Source organism: Papio anubis, chromosome 8, assembly GCF_008728515.1.
Source record: "Papio anubis isolate 15944 chromosome 8, Panubis1.0, whole genome shotgun sequence".
Lineage (NCBI taxonomy): Eukaryota > Metazoa > Chordata > Mammalia > Primates > Cercopithecidae > Papio > Papio anubis.
This window is the reverse complement of record NC_044983.1, coordinates 118847194-118868808: the sequence shown is the minus strand read 5'-3', so window position 1 is coordinate 118868808 and position 21615 is coordinate 118847194. Positions and strand designations below refer to the sequence as shown.

The 21615-nt window shown below is 43.0% G+C and overlaps 1 protein-coding gene across 1 annotated transcript in view; it reads left to right on the top strand.

The window, feature by feature from the left end:
- The window catches only part of FBXO32 (F-box protein 32), a 43362-nt gene that overhangs the window by 4347 nt on the left and 17400 nt on the right, over positions 1-21615 (top strand). Inside the window, exons 2-4 of the mRNA XM_003903133.5 lie at positions 2225-2337; positions 3830-3879; positions 5090-5182. Coding sequence (XP_003903182.1) covers positions 2225-2337; positions 3830-3879; positions 5090-5182 — 256 coding nt within the window. The remainder of the gene's footprint in view (positions 1-2224; positions 2338-3829; positions 3880-5089; positions 5183-21615) is intronic.

The following is a 21615-nucleotide window of genomic DNA, read 5'->3' as shown; positions in this document are numbered from 1 at the left end:
ATACCAAGTGAAAATATAGGGTTTCTCTTTGGTTAAAACTTTTCTACATTCGACAGTGAGAGAACATCATCAATTATGTAAAATTCTTTCTAAACTAGCTTTTGAAATGAGTCACTCAGGCTTAAAGCAGGTTATTGTAGTTTCTGAGGAAAGTGAGTGCTCCAGTTCCTTTAAAGAATGTTTTCAACTAGAAAAGAAAAAGATGAAATATAAATATTTGACCTTGCTAAGTAATGATCACAGTGTATGGCCCAGGCTCGGAAGATCTGCTGCTGAACCTTAAATGTTGAGAATAAGACAACCTCATTTTATGATTCTCTCGATGTGGAATTTATACTGTAGGTTTTGTTGTTTGTGGGGGGTGTGTGTGTTCTTTCTAAGGAAGCCTTCATGTGGTATTTTTGCACACAAAATGTTCTAGCTTTGCTTTCTAAAGCTGATCTCAGCTGTGGTACATCACGGACCACTCAAATGACCTTCCATCTTTTGCTGTTTTTCTCAACGTTGATTGAAATGTCTTAAGTTAGCCTCAGGAATTCAGCTCTGTTCTTTGTTCTGTCCCTCTTTTCCTTCTGACCTTGGAGCAGAAAATCAACTGGTCAGTGATTCTGTACCCCTATAGTCATGCAAATAGACAGAAACACACTCCTGTGTTATACAAAGCCTGGCCCAAAACACTCATCCTTGGCTTGTTTTCGAAAGTGCCTCTGAGAGGACATTTCTGCAGGACTCTATCTGAAACCTAAAAATATCCTGTTTCCCTGAATGAAAAGGAGAAGGCTATCGAGTTTAGTAGGAAACTCAGTAAATGGTATTAAGCATGGCCGTATGAAGGAAGATTAACAAATGATTATTTATCATGTTAGCCCTTAAGGGTCCAGAAAAGCAACACTGAGTATATTGTTGGAGATGTCATATGTGAGCATATTAGCAAGATACTTGTACTAACTGAAGTGCTACTTAAGACAGTATTGTATTAATAACAAAAAGATACTGGAAGTTGCTTCAAATCTTTTTTTCTCTTCTACCATTTATACAATGCCAAGGAAATAGAGAAGTGCAGATGTACATAATTGTACCCAACAGATGTATATCCAAAGAAAATATAAATCAAATTGCATTTTAAATTCAGCAGAAAAACTCAGAACATTGAAGGAGTACAAAATATCGGTGGTATAGCAAAAAAAAAAAAAAAAACGAATTTATGTTTTACCAGTTGGCATTATAAATCCTGTTTTATATACTTCGTGGGGGTTGAGGGAGTTAGGGAACCTATCTTATCATACTTCAACATTTCTCCTGCATTCCTTCTGTAGAAATTATTCAGATTTACTTTGAAGTAACATTGTATAGTTGAATAGCTTACTACCCCTCAAATGATTGCTCAGCCCACTGAGGGAAATAATCGCCAGGCCCGAGGCGAGCCTGCCCATCCTTCAGTGACCTGTGAATTAGGCAGGTACATCCAATGTCTGTTCAGCCCTTATAAACTTATCAATTATGAGTTTACCTTGTACAGTCAAGACCCAAAGTCTTCGCCTCGCAGCATGATGCCTAGTGTGTGTTAGTCAAGGCACTACATGAAACCTAAGCAACTAGCACTATACACAAAGCATCTCCTAGAAATGGAGTTTATAAGTCAGATTTTTGTAAATGTGATTGTGTTTTAAAGACATGTTGGAAGGATACTACTTAAAAGCAGCTTAAGAATACTTTAAATGGATGAATTGTATGGTATGTGAAGTTTATCTCAACGAAGCTGTGTTTTTTTTGTTTCTTGTTTTTTTTAAGCAGCAGCAGCAGCTTGGGGTAGATGCTTTCGCAAAATGAAGGCATTGTGTAGTACAGCGATACCAGTAATCACCCCTCCCCTCCATTCATCGTTTTTGTTTAAAGTAATATTGTAGTACTCTGCATTGCTCTTAGTTGAAGAGTAGAGTGCTGTGTGCCAAATTACAATGCAAGGCACTGTTGGGGAATTCAAAAGAAGTAGAAGCTCCCATCCCTGCCTTCCACACAGATGTGAACTTGCTTCATCCTAAAGGAGAAGTCTGTGCCTGTATAGACTTTTTTTTTTTTTTTTGAGTGATCATTTTATTGTTTTATTTTGTTTGAGAAGCCTGTATGTTTGTTTGTCTTATAACTCAGTGAGTTATTTATAGAAACAGCTCAGGTTCATGTATAGCTGTTACATCTCATCCTCTTTGTCTTCTGTTATTCATAGTTACTGCAACAAGGAGGTATACAATAAGGAGAATCTTTTCAACAGCCTGAACTATGATGTTGCAGCCAAGAAGAGAAAGAAGGACATGCTGAATAGCAAAACCAAAACTCAGTGTAAGCCATTTGTTTTGAACTTCAGAAAAAAATCTGTGTGAGATAGTTATGATTGGTTCTTGGAGGGAAAAAAAAAAAAAAACACCTCCCATGTCACAGGTCTGCCTCAGTGTTTTACTGTGTATCCCTGACAGAGGTTACTGAGATCTTAGCACTCAGAAACCTGGCTGTGCATTTTACAAGCGAGATTAACATATTCTTTATAGTCTTGTTTATAAGTCAGTTGCTAGTTGAGGGCCTTTTTTCCTGCCAGTCATTTGTATTTGGTTATTTTACAGTGATGTGGTCGGCTGAATGAGTTCCAGTGTGCATTTTTATTTTGAACTGTTTTGAGGCTTTGAAAACAGATTTTTCTCCCTCTTTCCTTCTATAAATCCTATTAACATTTCTAGACACTATATGTAAGTATCAGCAGAGAATATAAAGTTTTATTAATAGCAGGAATTACAGGTTACTTTATCTGTAATGCATGTTTTCCTCATGTCATCTGTTTGATTTCTACTTTTCATGGGCTTATATAAGTTTCAGGTTTGGCATTGAAAATAAACTTGTACTTGAGTATTAGGTTTGTGTGGTTTTTTTATTTTTTTATTTTTTATTTTTTGGTGTTTTTTTGTTTGTTTGTTTTTGTTTTTTGAGACAGTCTCTCTCTGTCACCCAGGCTGGAGTCAGTGGCATGATCTCAGCTCACTGCAACCTCCACCTCCCGGGTTTAAGTGATTCTCATGCCTCAGCCTCCTGAGTAGCTGGGATTACAAGCACCTGCCATCACACCTGGCTAATTTTTGTGTTTTTAGTAGAGACGGGGTCTTGCCATATTGCCATGTTGCCCAGGCTAGTCTCAAACTCCAGGGCTCAAGCTATCCATGCCCCTCTGTTCACAGCATGTGACTCAGTCTGTCAAAACCTAATTTCATTTTTTGGTGGGGACGGAGTCTCGCTCTGTCGCCCAGGCTAGAGTGCAGTGGCACAATCTTGGCTCACTGCAACCTCCACCTCCCGGTTTCAAGTGATTCTCCTGCCTCAACCTCTCAAGTAACTGGGATTACAGGTGCCTGCCACCACGCCTGGCTAATTTTTATATCTTTAGAAGAGATGGGATTTCACCATGTTGGCCAGGCTGGTCTCGAACTCCTGACCTCTAGTGATCTGCCTGCCTCAACCTCCCACAGTGCTGGGATTTCAGCCATGAGCCATTGCATCCGGACTGTAATTTCTTATGGCATAATGTTTTAGAAAAAAATAATAATAATTTGGAGCTTTGGTATACGAAATCTGGCTATCAAAGATTTAGAGTGCTTCAGACAAAGCAACTTATAGCCCCAGTATTTCTACACTGTAGATTTTAAGCACTTGAAACTCCTTAGGTTGTCAGTAGAGTCCTTATCTTTTTTGTCAAAACTTTTTAAACTTTGGAATACATGAAATGAAATGTCTTAAATCTTGAGCATGTTGCAGATGTTAAAGCTGTGTATTCTTTTTGTCTCTATAGATTTCCACCAAGAAAAATGGATCTATGTTCACAAAGGAAGTACTAAAGAGGTGAGCATCCAATCATTTACTAAGTTATGCTAAACCTTATCCCTTCCTGATAGCGTAGGGAGGGATATGGTAGGGAGGGAAATTACTTCAAATCATGAGTGTCTTCTTGGATGTGGGAGACGGCAGCTATTAGTCTATTATCTAGCCAACCATCAGAGTTTGGACCAACAGAGAGAGAAAGAAGCAAAAAAGTCACTAGGTGGACCCTCTAGTCCTTCAATGAAATTATGTATGTAAAAGTGCTTTATAAAGACTGACATGCCCATCTCAACCATATTATTATATCGTCCTGGGTTTTGCCTCAGGGCAATGTCTCCCTTTTGTTCTAAGATCTCTTTGGACTTCAACTCAGTTAAATTTCAGTCCTGGAAGGAATAATCACTAAATATAGTAGAAGTTTTCAATGCCTGCTCAGTGTGATGTGGGAGGGGACAAGACATTATAATAACTACATTTGTATGGTACTTTATAAAGCCCTTTTATGTATATTTTCTCTCTGCACAGGCATTTGCTAAAATAACTAGGACACAAGCATATGAAGAATTTCTCTGATTGTCAGGGACCTCAGTGAACATCTAGTTCCCTCTGTAATTTGAGGTCCAGAGGGGTCACTGATAGTCCCAAAACCACCCAGATACCCAGATACCGGGACTATGAGCCAGGACTTTATACTCCCAATTCCCTCTGTGTTCATAGGTTAAAAGATCAAAACTTCTTTGCTTTCTCCCAAAACCTTAAAAACACTTTTGATGATCACAGTGAGAAAAGCACTATTGGTATAAGGCAAGCTGGTGACACAGTTGGCGCAGGTAGGTCTAATTCTCCTCCTAGGAGTACGTTACGGTCACCAACCATCATGACCTCCCGTATCCCATACCTTGCTCCCAGTCTTCCCTTAATATGCAATTACTTATGATTTTTCTAGACTAATATGTGGAAAAATCATAAGCAAGGTCCCAAATGGTACAAGTCAAGAAAAGGGCGTGTTTAACATGTGAGGGGCTGACTGAGGCAGCTGCTGGCTGTGTTACCCACCTTGGTGCCTCTCAAGGGCTTGTGGATACAGGAAAGAAGCCAGTGCCCCAGGTCACCTAAGACAGGCATCAAGCTCATTTGGCAAAATCCAGTTGGGTTGTTGTAACTGGCTCATTCTGACACGGATGACCTCTGCATGCAGGAGTAACTTCTGTGCCTTTGTTTTCGCGTTCAGCGCCATGGATATTGCACTCTAGGGGAAGCTTTCAACAGACTGGACTTCTCAACTGCCATTTTGGATTCCAGAAGATTTAACTACGTGGTCCGGGTAAGTCTCAAATGCCTAAAGGCTCATCCAGGCCCTTTCCCAAGTTGAATCATCTCTTTGGGTTGTCTTGAAGTGGTTTCCCCACAAAATAACTTTTTAGGACCTTAAGAATTTTGAGGCAAGCAGAAAACAGACCCCTCAATCTCCTCCTTCCCCAACATACTTCAAGTTCTTAAGTGGGTCACACTAGGATGTCCCTGAGATTGGCCAGGACGGGCAGGGGCCGCCATATTACCCCAGTGAGTGGGTTAAAGAGCCAGCCTCTTCAAGTGAAATTTCACGCCAAGCCCCTTCCAAGCCCGCCCTGTGGATACATGGGAACATGTCACAGGCAGCACCAGCCCTGGCAACAGCCTTAGCAAGAGAGAATTCAGCAGGAAGCAAACCCTAGAGCACTTTGGCCTGTTTCAAAACCCTGCACCTCTGACTGTTCTCACTGTCTCCCACTTGTCCTACTTCAGCTGACTCTGGGGGACCCCAAGACATTCTCAGAAGAGGCCACAAAACTGGATGAGTTAAAGCACCTCCGTGTTTTGTGCCTGTGGTTCCCTTCCACCCCCGTGTGATAACAGTATTCAATCCCATGTCCACCGAAAGCTTAAAACTGCCTGTTTTGGCCAAGTGCAGTGGCTCACACCTGTAATCCCAGCACTTTGGGAGGCCGAAGTGGGTGGATCACCTGAGGTCAGGAGTTTGAGACCAGCCTGGACAACGTGGTGAAACTCATCTCTACTAAATTCAAGAAAATTAGCCAGGCGTGGTGGCACACACCTGTAATCCCAGCTACTCGGGAGGCTGAGGCAGGAGAATTGCTTGAGCCCGGGAGGTAGACATTGCAGTGAGCTGAGATCACGCCATTGTATTCTAGCCCGGGCAACAGGAGTGAGGCTCCATTTTAAAAAAAGAAAAAAATACAATTCTGACTGTTTGGATCTGCCATTTTCCATTTTAAACCCATTTTGAAAAAAAAAAAGACTGATTGCGGTGACTCATGCCTGTAATCCCAGCACTTTGAGAGACTGAGGCAGGCGAATCACGAGGTCAGGAGTTCAAGACCAGCCTGGCCAACATAGTGAAACCCTGTCTCTACTAAAAATACAAAAAAAAATTATCCGGGTGTGGTGGCAGGTGCCTGTAATCCCAGCTACTCAGGAGGCTGAGGCTGGAGAATCACTTGAACCTAGGAGACAGAGGTTGCAGTGAGCTGAGATGGCGCCACTGCACTCCATCCTGGGCGACAGTGCGAGACTCCATCTCAAAAAAGAAAAAGTTAATGAGCAAAATATTAATGATGAATATGGTAAAGCAGATCAGCTTAACCATGACTGTCATGTTATTATTTTTAATTGGTTTATTATTTTGTTGTCTCTGCCTACCCTCCAAAGCTCCCTTGTGTATTTTTGTCAGCAGTCAACCTGGGAGGTAGCAGCTGTTTGGGTTTTAGGCTCAAAAGTAGGAGGGAATTTTCCCCCGTGGGTGTGGTTGGTTTGGTTTTTATTTTCTTTTTCCTGGATTGTTGTGCTTCTCGGTGCTGTGCCACTGAGTCAGATGATTGCAGAGGCTCAGCCAGGGTGATGACATTCAAGGCCCCTTGAGACCTGGATCCTTCACCTGTCATCTGGGCAGATGCAGGCTTGGCTGTCCAAAGTGACCTGATAAAAACCCAGGCCTGCAAGAAGCAGGTTAGGAGCTGTGAGCTGAGCCTGTGACCAACAGAGCAGATATATTCGCTCTTCAGCTAAGCTCTTCTTCCAATCCAAAAGGGATAAAAATAAGAGACCTTCTTGGGTGAAATGTTCACGCCATTCAGTGTGACTCTGCAAGTTCACGGAGGTCACCTAGTCCTCCTAGGGCCCACAGACTAGTCTAGGCTGGTTGGAAATGGGCCCAGGATGATCTGGAAGCTTCCACTGCTAAGAATACGAATAGTTTCCATCTTCTGGGTATTAGAGGAAGACGCTTAGATCTGATGTCTTATTACAAACTGATCTTCAAAATGGTCAGTTTTTAGATGGCCTTCCTTTCTACCTGCTTTTCCTTTTACAAGAAATAAAGCAAAGGAACAAGCATCATGATAGTGAAAATCTATTTCATCCAATATGTTCATTTTCACCTTTTATCTTTTTAGTAACCCTATAAAATATGGGTGCTTTGATTATCTCTCTTTAAACAAATGCTAGTACAGTAAGATAAAATGACTTGTCCACGATCACAAAGGGATGAAATCAAGATCTGAAATCTGGGCAGTCTTAGAGTCTACACTTTTAACTGCTATCATGAGTTCTCTGTGAGCAGAGGAGCTGAAGTAAAATAGCCTGAGGGCAGGTCCCAGCTCCACTGATTTCAAACTGTCTCAGCCTCCCTAGAGACGTGGTTTCCTCCTCTGTAACAATGACTTACCTCAACTTTCCAAGGTAACTGGGGAAACTTAGTGATATAAACAGAAGCACTTTGCACAGTAGAATCTATCTACTGTGCAAAGTCAGCCGCTAATGTTTACTATTACCCACTTACCAAAATTATTGATTTCCCCCTAAGATGCCTTTTCAGTTGAGTTGATTAAAATGTTTTCTACTTTTAAAAAAATAATTGGTGAATCTGGCACTTGCGTAAGACGCAGCACAGAGAACACGTATCCAAGAGTATCTAATTGTAAAATACATCAGAAGCATTTTGCTTTAAATAATCTTAGAGAAACTGCTGAATGCTTTCAAAGTTGTTAGGCTCAGAAATAGTGGAAAAATATGTCTATTTTGCAAAGAACAATTTTTCCCCATCACTATTAGAGACCTCTGTAATTTGAGGAATAATATGTTATTTTTATAAAGAACTTAAAAACTTTTTAATGATAGCCACCGTGTTTTGAGGTTTTCCTTCTTAGGAACTCAGTATACTTCTCATACATTCTTATCCTTAAACCAACTCTGCAAAGTAGCTTGCCAGTATATTATCCCCATCATACTACTTTGACCTAATGGTGTTTAAATGCTACAATGATTACTGGTTTCACTAAGGAGCTAAACTGATTTTAAGGGCCATTTGGAAACAAAAAAAAAGTTCAAAGCCTTGAGAGCCAAATACATTTTCTGAAAATCTGTTATGTTCATGCTGGTTGTCATCTTCCAAAAAAGAGCCATGCGGAGGTAATAAAAGAGACGGCTAACACTGCTATCTCAAAGTGTTATCACTCAGCATGAAAATTTCATGGAATGTTTAGAGTTGGAAAATTTTTTACTATAACTTGGAAAGATGTTTATATAACATTTCTACATCAATTTCACTGGCTACAAGCTACATGTATTGGCCCTGCTCCCTCCCCTACACAGCCCCAGTGACATAAAGACAGTTCTAGCTATGTGTTTTAAAGATTTCACATCTCTAGAAGCAGCAGCTTACCTACTCGTGGAAGGACATTTAAAACATAGTTTACCCTATAGCTCAAGACCAACACATTTTGGAAATTCCCTCGGGGAGCTGGAGAGGATTCCAGAGGCTGAGCCAGTCGGACTGGAAGTTTGTAAACATGAGTAGGTGAGTGCTGACTAACCAGGTCACAGAGAGGTCAGAGGATTGAGTGAGTCTTGAGCATCAAGTCAACCAGGAGAAGGTTTCAGAGACCATCACCCACGTAATGGCTCTGCAGTGAGCCTGCTGTGATCCCAGTGGTTCTTAGCCCTGGCTGCACATTGAAATCACCTTCGAAGCTTGTTAGACTACAGAAGCCCACCTCTGGAGCTTCCAATTTAATTAGTTGAAGGTGGTACCCAGGCATTGCTACTTTTAAAACGTCTGCCTGGTGATCTCAATGAGTTTTCAAGTTTACAGACCAGCTCAGAAACTACTTTGGAGCCCAGATATTACATTTTGCATATTAATGAGAATTTTTAAACAAAGTGCATGGAGACATTAAACTCTAGATATGACTTCTGGGGCGTGTACTCTGGTCCTTCAGGAATTTAGTGATGGAAAGAGGACAGCCCCTCCTATATTCCAGCTCAAAGTTCGAAGCTTGTTTTTTTGTGGTACCTTCTGCGCATCAATCACTTTACTTCTCTGAACTATAAAACTGGGATAACCATACCATACCTATACTGAAGCATTTTTATGAGAATGAACAAATAAAATGTAAAAATAAAGGCAGTGGGTGTGAAAGTGTTATATACATTTCAAAATGCAATGTAACTTACTTTTCAGAAAGTTAAGTAGGATTTTAGCATATGCAACCATCTTTCTAGGGTGACTAAACCTGAAGACTCAATTCATAGGCCAGATACAGTTGGGGACAGAGATTTGCCTATTTGCAGTGGGACTTCTGAGGTCCTTAGAATGGTTGTACATTTTTAAAATCTTTATATTCTCCCCAGTGAGCCTCAATGACAGAAAACACCAACATTTATCCAAACAACTGCCCCTGTTCCCTTGGTCCCTAGTGAGTCCCTTGAGAAACTGCATTATTGGGATAAGATGGAATTAAGATAAAAACTGAGCAGTACCAATAAAAAATATGACTTTAAAAGGTCATGAAAGCAACTGTTATTTGGTGTCTGTTATTGCTGAGTACAATGTAATGCAGAGCTTAAACTTGAATTCAAACTTATACTCCTCTAAAACCTGCATTATTTTCTCCAGGCCCTGCCACTAGCCAGTGAGGGAAATAGATGAAATAGATCTGACTCTACCTTGAAGGTCTGCAGCAGGGGTCAGCAAACTTCTAGCCCTCAGGTCAATAGCCTACCGCCTATTTTTATATGGCCCATGAGATAAGAATGATTTGTACATTTTTCAATGTTTTAAAAAATTAAAAGTATAATATTTCATAACACATGGAAATTATGTGCAGCTCAAATTTCAGTATCCATAAATAAAGTTTTATTGGAACAGCTATGCCCATTCATTAGATACTGTCTGTGACTATTTTTGTGCAAAATGTCAGAGTTGGGTTCAGAGTTGAGCAACAGAGAGCTTATAGCCTACAAGCCTAAAATACTTACTATCTGGATTTCTACAGAAAGAAAAAAAAATTATTGCCCCCTGCCATACAGTGTAACTGATAGCCTGAGAAGTGTGCATTAAAAGAAGTTACCTACCCTGACACCATGAGAATGAATTTGAAAAGAACCAAGATGTGGTAGAGGCAGATAGGCTATGAAGTTTCAGAAGGGTAGCATCACTGTGGGCAGGATATTCAAGAAAGACTTCAAGGAAAAAATGGGATTTAAACTGGTCTTGAATAAGGGTAGAACTCAGGGGAACTGGTTTGAGGCAGGCAGGCAGGTATAAGGTCTTTTGAGAGATCAGTGAGCAGAACATTCAAGTATGGACAGAAGTAGCACAGTGTGCTTTAGAATATAGGATCATGAGCTGGGTGCAGTGGCTCATGCCTGTAACCCCAGCACTTTGGGAGGCTGAGGCAGGAGGATCATTTGAGGTCAGGAATTCAAGACCAGCCTGGCCAATATGGTGAAACCCTGTCTCTACTAAAAATACAAAAATTAGCCAGGTGTGGTGGCGCACACCTGTTAATCCCAGCTACTTGGGAGGCTGAGGCAGGAGAATCACTTGAACCTGGGAGGCAGAGGTTACAGTGAGCCAAGATCGTGCCACTGCCCTCTAGCCTGGGTGACAGAGGCTGTTGTTTTAGAAACTCTGTCTCAAAAAAAAAAATAATATAAGATCATCGAAGGGTGTTGCCATGAGCTGGTTATTATGATCTTGGGCAGGCCTCTGTTGCCCATCTGTAAGATGGAAATGATGACAATAGCACGCTGCTCCTAGATATGATGAGGACTAAATGAGATAAGCAGTTTATGAGTGTTAGTCATGTATAGTAAGAAGTTTATAGACACTACTGATGATTGTTCATTTAAATATGGCTAGAAAAGGAGATTGGACAGACTTGAGAAGAGGCTTCGAGTGTGAGGCTACATTATCTAGTACGCAGGAGGAAGCCACTGGAAAAAAACAAGAAACAGCACCTTGGCCAAGCAGTGTTTCAGAAGGTCATGACTTCTAACAGGCTCTGGCATCCCCAGATGCCATCAACCAGCAAATTATAAATCTGTTACTTTGTGGTTTACAAATTCCATCTTTGTGTATCTACGTCTTTGATAAGCACAGTCAGGCTGTACAGTAGGCAGATGTTGTTAACCCATTTTAGAGGTGAGGAAGCAGAGGCCAGGGAACTGGGTGATTTGCACAAGGTTGCCTGCCCAGGAAGGGACGTGGAATAGAGGCAGGACCTAAGCCTGGTTCTCCAACTCCTGCTCCAGTGCTCTCTCCTTTCAACCGCATTGCTTAGAAGGCAAAATGCAAAATGGAGCCTGCCTTTTATCACCACTAAAATATTTGCACACATGCACATACGCTATCACAGGAGAGGGTCTTAATGCCAGAATGACCTTTGATCTGATTACTCCTAGCTCTCTCTATGGGATGAGAATGAGCCCAACTCTATAGTAACTGTAGCTGCCATTAACAGCCCGGGAAGGTCAGGGAGAACTTGAGTACCAGTTTTCTCACTGGAGTAAACTGACCCATACATGCTAGTGGATGAAGAAGGACAAATAAAAGCTTGCAACCCGTTTCTTTGTCCCTCTGCAGCAGAGCATCACAACCTAAACCGATGCACATTCCTATTTTTTTCTGCGTTACCACCCTAAGTGCATTTGAATGTTTCCAGCAAGTTACTGCATTCCTACCACCCCTGAAAGCGTTTTCCAAAAACATGTTTTAGTTTAAGTTGACTGGCGGTTTGGCAGACAAAAGGCTGGAATATGGCACAATGACTCAAATTTAAACCCAATGCCTTAAATTAAAGGCACGCTGTTGCCAAGCCCCTGGTGGGCCTTGATGTGCATCAGCATCCTGGCCCCTTCACACAGGTTCCTCTGCCACAGTGACCTTGGATTCACTGGAGGCTGTACATGCAGAGGCCTTCCTCTGATGGAGGGTGGCCTCAGCCACCTGGGCTTTAAACTGGTGCTATCTGGGATGAAGGAAAGGCCAACCACTGCAGCAGCAATAAAGGCAAAAGAGCAGAATCACGGGCCCGTTTGAAAATGATGCACAGAGCCGGGCGTGGTGGCTCACACCTGTAATCCCAGCACTCTGGGAGGCCACGGCAGGCAGATCACCTGAGGTCAGGAGTTCGAGACCAGCCTGGCCAACATGGTGAAACTCCATCTCTACTAAAAATACAAAAATTAGCTGGGCTGATGGCACACTGCTGTAATCCCAGCTACTCTGAAGGCTGAGGCATGAGAATCACTTGAACCCGGGAGCCAAGATCTTGCCACCGCACTCCAGCCTGGGTAACAGAGGGAGACTCTGTCTCAAAACAAGAAAAAAGAAAAGAAATGATGCACAGAAATGATTGTGATCCCACCCTTCTGAAACTTCCAAGCCTATCTGCCTCTACCACATCTTGGTACTGGGGGCATTCACTTAGTCCCAGTTACTCAGAAGGCTGAGGCAGGAGAATCATTTGAACCTGAAAGGCGGAGGTTGAGGGCACAGGGTGGGTCCCTCAGTGACTGCTGGTTAAACTGCTAGTGATTTCATGGGAGGAAATCTGTATCTCCTGGAATTTCTGGCCTTGTTAGTCATTTTTATTAGCATTCAGGCAGGCAGATCCTGTGGTGTCTCGGTGCCCACAGAAGTGGAGGAGGCTCATAGACATGGGGACATGGCCACAGCATTAGAGGGGGCTGTGCGGAAAAAGGAGGCCACCTGAAGAGGTGGGAGATGCCCGCACCACCCTAGGTGTAGTAGGGTATTTGCAGAAGTAGGAGGGTACCCACAGAAATGAGGGCTCCCGTGGAAATGGGGGAAGATTAAGAGACTAGAGCATAGACTCCTAATAGTATAAAATAATTTAAGCATGCGCTCTCAATTTATGCATATTCATAAATTCACTTAGAACTCATACACCTCTAAAAGATGCCAGTAATGATGTCTGCCCTGCAGTGTTGCTGTGAGAATGAAACTGAATGTCAACCTGGTAAATGCTGTAGAACCACACCTGGGATGTGGTAACATTCAAGGAGTGTAGTAGTTGTTGCTGTTACTGTCATCATCAACTTTAGGGACCTTATGGTGGGCATTAGAAAATACACAAAATCAGAGATTAAAGATCATATAAAATACTGAGATTTCTGTTTTATTAGTTTTCTACCTGATTTTCTTTCCAGTGCTACTTCAGAGACTGCTGGATTGAAAGTGTGCCCATTTTGTATCATTTTTGTTCTTGATGACTCAGGATCTAAACCTATAGCACTAGCATGCCAGCAGTGTTTCTTCTTTTTTTTTGTTTTTGTTTTTTGTTTTTGTTTGTTTGTTTGTTTTCTCTTTGTTTTTGTTTTGTTTTGTTTTGTTTTGAGACAGAGTCTCGCTCTGTCACCAGGCTGGAGTGCAGTGGCGCGATCTCAGCTCACTGCCACCTCTGCCTCCCGGGTTCAAGCGATTCTCCCGCCTCAGCCTCCTGAGTAGCTGGGATTACAGATGCCCGCCACCACACCCGGCTAATTTTTGTATTTTTAGTAGAGACAGGGTTTCACCATGTTGGCCAGGATGGTCTCTATCTCTTGACCTTGCGATCCACCTGTCTCAGCCTCCAAAAGTGCTGGGATTATAGGCGTGAGCCACCGTGCCCGGCCAATGTTTTCTATTAAAATTCTAGCTAAGCATCTTGGCCCTGTCGGGGGCTTATCACACCTTGGGATGTGCCGAATTGTTCAGGTGAGCTGGGTTTTCAGTGCCAGTCCCACAGACCTTTTCTCATCCAAGGAGGGATGCTCCTGAGAGCATTTACACTGTGCTCTAAGTATCTGGGACCCAGAATCTGAAGGCCTCATGAGTCCAGTAAAGGAAGAGGTCTCCGACGGCAAGAAGTGGGAATTGACAGCATCCTCCTGCTAGGTCTCCATATGCAGCAAATTGCTTCAAATGAATGCTTTTGAATCCCTGAACAGGTATTTCTACATTGGGGTCCAAACACCTAGTGTTGCCATAGCCACTTGAGAATCATGTCAGACCTGGCCCCTGCTTGTCAGGTGCTTCTGGGCTACTCTGCGGGGGACAAAGTATTACTATTCAAATGGCGAATTGAATTAGCACAGTCTGGGAGCCTTGGAGACGGCTTCTTGAAAGAGGTAGAACCTGAAATTCTCCTTCCTTGAGGGATGGCCAGGATTTGGCCAGATGGAAAGGCAAGTGGAAGGCTTTGCAGAGACAAGCGATGTAAGCAGAACCTAGAAATGGGAAGGAACGAACGTGAAGGGGAATGATTTTGGGTCGGGGCCAATAGCAATGTGACATTCAGCCTATAGAACTGTAGGGCAGAGGTGAGCGTTGCTGGAATAGATGGGAGCTCAGTTTAAGGAAGATCACTGCCAAACGTCACTGTTCAGATGGATGCAATGGGGAATCAACGGCCATTGTCAATTCAAAAGTAACCAGGGCCAGGTGTGGTGGCTCACACCTGTAATCCCGACACTTTGGGAGACTGAGGCGGGCGGATCACTTGAGGTGAGGAGTTTGAGACCAACCTAGCCAACATGGTGAAACGCCATCTCTATTAAAAATACAAAAATCAGCCTCACATGGTGGCAGGTACCTGTAGTCCCAGCTACTCAGAAGGCTGAGGCAGGAGAATTATTTGAACCTGAAAGGGGGAGGTTGCAGTGAGCCAGTTCACACCACTGCACTCCAGCCTGGGCAGCAGAGTGAGACTCCGTCTCAAAAAAAAAAAAAAAAGAAAGAAAGAAAAGTAACCGGGATGGGTGAAAGATGAAGAGGCAAGTCTCTCTCTGCTGAGAATACAATTAATGCATGTAAACTTGGCTCTCCTTATTATTTTAACTCCCTCTGTTAAAAGAGAGCTGTTTCACTTGCAAATAATATTTATCCAATCTTGACATGCCTGCAGATTATTAATGTCGCTGAAATTTTTTTCTCTTTCAACCTGTCAGTGTTCAAGCTCAAAGTCAGAACAAAACTTTCCAGGTTTTTTATCTGTGTTATTCGCTGAGTAAATAAGGGTCTTGGAAGTACCCAGCACTCAGAGCAGGGAGAGGCACTGCCTAGTCTAACTGAAGGTTTATTATAGAAGACGCCACCTTCCTATAGATGGACACCCAACTTGGGTATTGAGCATGTGAGGCATGGCGAGGCTGCTTGAGGCTGGGCCTCGTTTCTGCCTTTGATAACTCTGGCAGATTTTCCAATCAGACATATACTTCATACTGTAGCACCCCACTTGTATACAAGAGAAGGAATTTGGGGATAAATTGTGTTCTTATTCTTAACAATTCTATATGAGAATGATAGAGTATACTTAGGCAAGAGCCTTGTGGTTTTGTCCTTTTAAACTAACAGGTAGAAGAAGCTGCTATTTTTGTTGATGCTTCTGAAAGCCCAAGTGTTTACTGTCCCTCCAGATCTCAGGCTGCTTGCCCTTCTGGAAAGTGTTTGAGATATGTTTGCATTATAAGTAATTTACTCCTAGGCCCATGCCACTCCTGGGGCATCAGTCTGGAACCAGTCCCCATACAGATATCAGCCTGACCAGCCAGATGGTCTGCCATTGACCTTGATATGTCATTTGGCCATCATGAGCCGCCTCACCTGTAGCAGGAGGAAATTCGGGTAAACTGTTTCCTGAGTCCCTTCCAGCTACAACACTCTTTGATTCAAAAAGACAAATGTATGTTTAAAAAAAACACTATTTGTTGAGTGCCAGGCTGGGGGTAGAGTGGGAAACAGGACAACACTTGCTGTCTTGAGGGTTCCATCCTAATTAGCCCATCAGCAAGTAAGTGAGCAAGACCAGTTCAGATATGCATAAATGGAACAATGAAGAACAATGAAACCATAGTAAGGTGAAGATGGCACCAGGGAGGCTTTCACATAAGATGGCCAGGAAAGGGTCCTCTGAGCCCGGGGCAGGCCACATTTGAACGGACACCTGAGGGATGGGATGGAGCTGAGCATGTAAAGATGTGGCAGAGGCAAAGGCCCAGAGGGATGGGATGGAGCTGAGCATGTAAAGATGTGGCAGAGGCAAAGGCCCAGAGGTGAGAATAAGCTTGACCTATTCAAGAGACAAATAACCTGTGTAGCCAGAGCAGAATGAAATTGTGCAAAACTAGGCTGGAAAAGGAGTAGAAACCAGATCAGGGAGAACCTTGCCAGTCATGGTAAGGAGCTTGAGTTTTTTCCTAAGTGCAAGGAGAAGCCATTTGAGGATTTTAAGCAAAGAAGTAATGTGAACTGATGGATTTTTTAAACTATGAATGCTATACTAAAATAAATTGTAGGGAAGAAGATGTAAGAAGCCTGCTCTTGACACAAGTGTAGTGAGATAAGAGGGAAATCTCTCTTCTGCCCATTCATCTTGCACACACCACTTCAAACTCTGGTTCATATCCGCTCTGAGATTTGCTAGACGATATTGCTTGCAACTAGATTTGTCTCCTGTTCGTTGCCTCCAGAACTAGCATGAGCCAAAGCTGAAGGGCAGGATGTGGTTTCAGCATGCGGTGACCACCATCCCTCCCTCCAGTAGCTCAGAGCCGTTCCTGGTACTGCACAGCTCATCACTGCAGATCATGCCGGATGCCCAGAGTGCCCACACGATAATGACACCATGGAATTCCAGAGGAGCCGAGAAGCCTCCTCCTCCTTCCCCTTCCCTCCCCCTGCCTCTCTTTAAACATAGCCACAAATTACTGGCACCTGGGCTAAAATTTGCCCAGTCAAAAACAAGCAGCCACTTCCAAACAAGACATTTTCCTCTGTTCTCTTTTTCTCTTGTGGCTAGGGGCAAAGAATCCAATTGGCTAAGTCATCTTGGTACACAGATTGCTAGATACAAACCTACTTTCCTAGGCACACAGCTCTCTTAACACAAATAAAATCGATAAATTTGGGCTGTGCGCGATGGCTCACGCATGTAGTCCCAACACTTTGGGAGGCCAAAGTAGGTGGATCACCTGAGGTCAGGAGTTCAGGACCAGCCTGGCCAACATGGCGAAACTCAATCTCTACTAAAAATACAAAAAGTATCCAGGTGTGGTGGCGAGCACCTGTAATCCCAGCTACTCAGAAGGCTGAGGCAGGAGAATCATTTGAACCCGGGAGGTGGAGGTTGCAGTGAGCTGAGATCGCACCATTACACTCCAGCCTGGGCAACAGAGCGAGACTCTGTCTCAAAAATAAAAAAATAATTTAAAAGTCGGTAAATTCTGCTCTCTTCACCACTAGTTCCATACATCACTACCTAGTGGTTTTGGGCCTATAGAGTGATGCTGATGTGGGAAGTAGAACCTGTGGTTTACCTAAAGCAGTTGCTTCATCCTAAATGTGCTGTTAGCACTTTCTGGGCATTATAGCGCCCTTAATATTAAAAGTTGATTACCAGTCACAGCATAATATTATATAAAATTTCTAGACTCTGTTTCCCCAGAGCACAACAGTAAATGGTATTGCTCCCATTTTTGGAGTAAAATTTGGCCCTCCATGCAAATTGATTGGCCTTGACAAACTGAAGTCCTGAAACTGTCAGAATATATGTTCTGCCAGGCACAGTGGCTCATGCCTGCAATCCCAGCACTTTGCGAGGCTGAAACAGGAGGATCACTTGATCCCACAAGTTCAAGGCCAGCCTGCGTAACATAGGAAGACTCTGTCTCTGCAAATAGAAATAAAAAACTTAGCCAGGCATAGTGGTGTGCCCCTGTGGTCCCAGCTACTTGGGAGGCTGAGGTGGGAAGATAACTTGAGCCTCGGAGGTCAAGGCTACAGTGAGCCATGACTGTGCCACTGCACTCCAGCCTAGGTGACAGAGTGAGACTGTCTCAATAAAAAAAAAGTAAATGTGTTCTCTGTTAGACATATCTGGGCTCAAGTCCTGGCTCCACCATTTGCTACTGCTGGTATGGCTTTAGGTGAGTGCTTCTCTGAGCCTCAGTATCCTCTTTGGTTAAATGGAGAACCTACCTCATTGGGTTGTTGTTAAAGATAAACAAGATTACACATGTATAGTGCTTAGCGCAGTTGCTGACACATACTAAGCACCCCATTGTTATTGTTAGTGTTAGCAAAATAAGACTCCATGGTAGAAAAACCATGCAAGTCATAAAATGTATCAGCATTAACTTTTATCAACAGATAGGGTGCTATTAAATGTATCACCAACATAGTAAAATGATAGAAAGGAATATTACAGTGTGAAAGCATTTATGCATTTGTTTGACAACAGGTACAATTGAAATATAAATATGCATTTGTTTGACAACAGGTACAATTGAAGCAATTCCAAAGGTCTTTAAATGGGTTGTATTTGCCCTGTTAACTCAGTATTTCCTGACTGGCAATAATTTTACTTGGTAATGCTCTGTATTATGGTAAAAGCTAACGATAATAATTTATCGAGTATATTCTTTGTACCAGGCAGAGTTATGAATGCTATGTGAACACATTTAATCTTCACTGCAACTCGGAAGTAGGTACTATTACTGTGCATATTTTGCAGGTGGGAAAACTGAGGCGGACAGTTTGCCTCTGGAGCCCTCACTCTTAAACTCTATGATATATACCAGAAACTCTATGATACAGCCCAGGTGCCAAATCTGGCCCCTCCACCTGATTTGTAAATAAAGCTTTATTGGAACACACCCACGCCCACTCATTGACACATTGTCTATAGCCATTTCTGTACTATAGCTTCAGGGTGGAGTAGTTGCTCCAGAGACCATGTGGCCCACAAACCTTAAAACACCTGCTGTTTAGCACTTTATGGAAAAAGTTTGCCAACCCCTGATGTCAACTTTAAACTTCACAAAAAGACTGGAGTTCAGAAAGGAAAGAAAGAATACCTTGTAATAAAAATGCTTATGTTTGGTATTTACTGTGGATTTGTACATATTTATCTCACTTAATTCTCATAGCAATCCTGTGAAGTAAGTAGTCTTTTTATTTCCATTTTAGAAATGAAGAATCAGGAGTTCAGAGGGATTAAATGATTTACACTGTAGGCTGGAGAGCAAACTCCATGAGTCTAGGGATCATGTGTCTTCATCGTCATGTCCCTGTCACCTACCACGATGCTGGCACAGGGTAGACACTCAGAAAATACTTGCTAAATGAATGACAGTTACAAAGGTCACCCAGCTAGAGAATCCAGGTCTTCTCCTATTCCAGGGTTCTTTCTCCTGACTCCACAACTGTCTGACAGTTAAAAAAAGGTCGGCGGGGGGACTTTCCCTTGAGATAGGATGAAGCCCAGAGTGGTTAACATGTCATTATGCTGTCAATTGACAAGTTTTTGCTGCTATGTTCCTCCTTCTCCTTAGTCAGAGAAGATAATCAGACCAGAAGGCGGTTCGTTTCTCCTCCAATGCACAGTCATGGTGTTGAGAGTTTACTTGTCCTTGTGATTGGTGCATATTTTGACAAGATTAAAACTGACACCCTCATGAGATGGTAGTCACATGGAATCTGGGTTTTGGATGGATTTCAGGCAGTGCTCTGGCTGCCTTCCTCCCAACCCCTTGCCCCACCTCCTACCCAGTGATGAGTCACAGTGCACAGCCGATTGCCCTTCAAGAGCTGACCCAAGGCTTTTGTTTTCTTTCATCTGCTTCATGCTGGTCATGTGAGGATCAGGGTATTATTAGACCATCATCTTGGGCTTCCAAATCTTGCTGTTGGTCAGGGAGATACATGAAAGGTTTAGTCAGTCCCTTTGTGCCATTTTCACTCCTCTCTTGACTGTCACATGCTGGTTGGTGGCAAAGCTAAACCACAGAATTCAGTGTGGTCACCGCCCATGGCCATGGTCTCTACTGGTGTTTTGATTTCCCGCCTCTTTTAGCAGACACTCGGTGAGCTCCTGACTCAGACTAGATCACCAGTACTGATTGTAACAAACCACCTCCTCCTCCAGTCAGCTGGCCTCATCTCTCCCTGCATGTGGAAAAGATACAGAAGCAGGGAGAAAAAGGAGTTTGGATGGGGGTGGGTTTTTTTATATGTAAAGTAAAATTACATTCAGGAAATTAAAAGTCTGTGTGTGGTTTAACAGGCTCCTAAAGGACTCCAGAGGGACAAAAATTTTACACAAATGCCATGGAAGCGGAGGTGCTCTGAATTGCCTAGGCTGTTGATCCAAAAGTTTCCATTCTCCTCTGCCACCCAATCTTTAAAATTTCATTTTGCTTCTTCCCTTGGCCTTGATTCCAGCGCCCGCCAGAGTGTCATGCTCAGTGTTTACTGACCTGAAATGAAGTCGGGCTGAAGCCTAGCCAGGAGATGAAATTCTCTTAGAGAGTTTCCTAACAGCGAAGATTCTAGCTTCAATGTAAAGGAGGGTTCTCGGTTCTCTATGTCTAGTCTACTGAGTCTCAGGCTACTTATTACCCCAATTACTTTTGCACCAGCCTAATAGTTTTCTCTGGGGGCCTGGTGGGTTCTCATGAAGTTACTTACTTTCACTTTATATCATCCTCTTTTGTTTGTTAACCCTGTGAATGCATGAAGTGTGTTCTTTTATTTTGCTGTGTTGAGAAGGACTCTGCTGAGTCCTCACTGGTTGTGGAGTGGCTCATAAGGTGGGTCTCTTGAGCCTCACTTTGCTCATCTGTTAAGTGGATTGAACTAGGTGGTCTCTTAAGATTCCTTCCGGTCTAAAGTTTCATTTTTCAACAATAGGATCTTTGTTTTTTATTTTTGTTTTTTTATTTTTTAAGATGGAGTCTTGCTCTGTTGCCCAGGTGGGAGTGCAATGGCACAATCTCGGCTCACTGCAACCTCTGCCTCCTGGCTTCAAGCAATTCTCCTGCCTCAGCCTCCTGAGTAGCTGGGAGTACAGGCATGTGCCAGCATGCCCAGCTAATTTTTTGTATTTTTAGTAGAGATGGGGTTTCACCATGTTAGCCAGGCTGGTCCTGAACTCCTGACCTCAAGTGATTCTCCCGCTTTGGCCTCCCAAAGTGCTGGGATTACAGGCATGAGCCACTGCACCCTGTCTGTATTTGTTTTTTAATCTTGCCACATCGGTAAAGAATTTTGCTATAGAAGGAAAAAAAGATTGGACTAAGTATGCACTAACCTCAGTTATTATCTTCATTTATTTTTGTCTGGCGATTATGGGGTGGTAGGAATGGGACATACTTTTTCAACAAACAAACTGGCTGGGCTTGGTGGCTCATGCCTGTAATCCCAGCATTTGGGGAGGCCAAGGCAGTCGGATCACCTGAGGTCAGGAGTTTGAGAGCAGCCTGTCCAACATAGCAAAACTCTGTCTCCACTAAAAATACAAAAAAAAAAGAAAATTAGCCAGGCATGGTGGCGGGCATCTGTAATCCCAGCGACTTGGGAGGCTGAGGCAGGAGAATCACTTGAACCTGGGAGGCGGAGGTTGCAGTAAGCTGAGA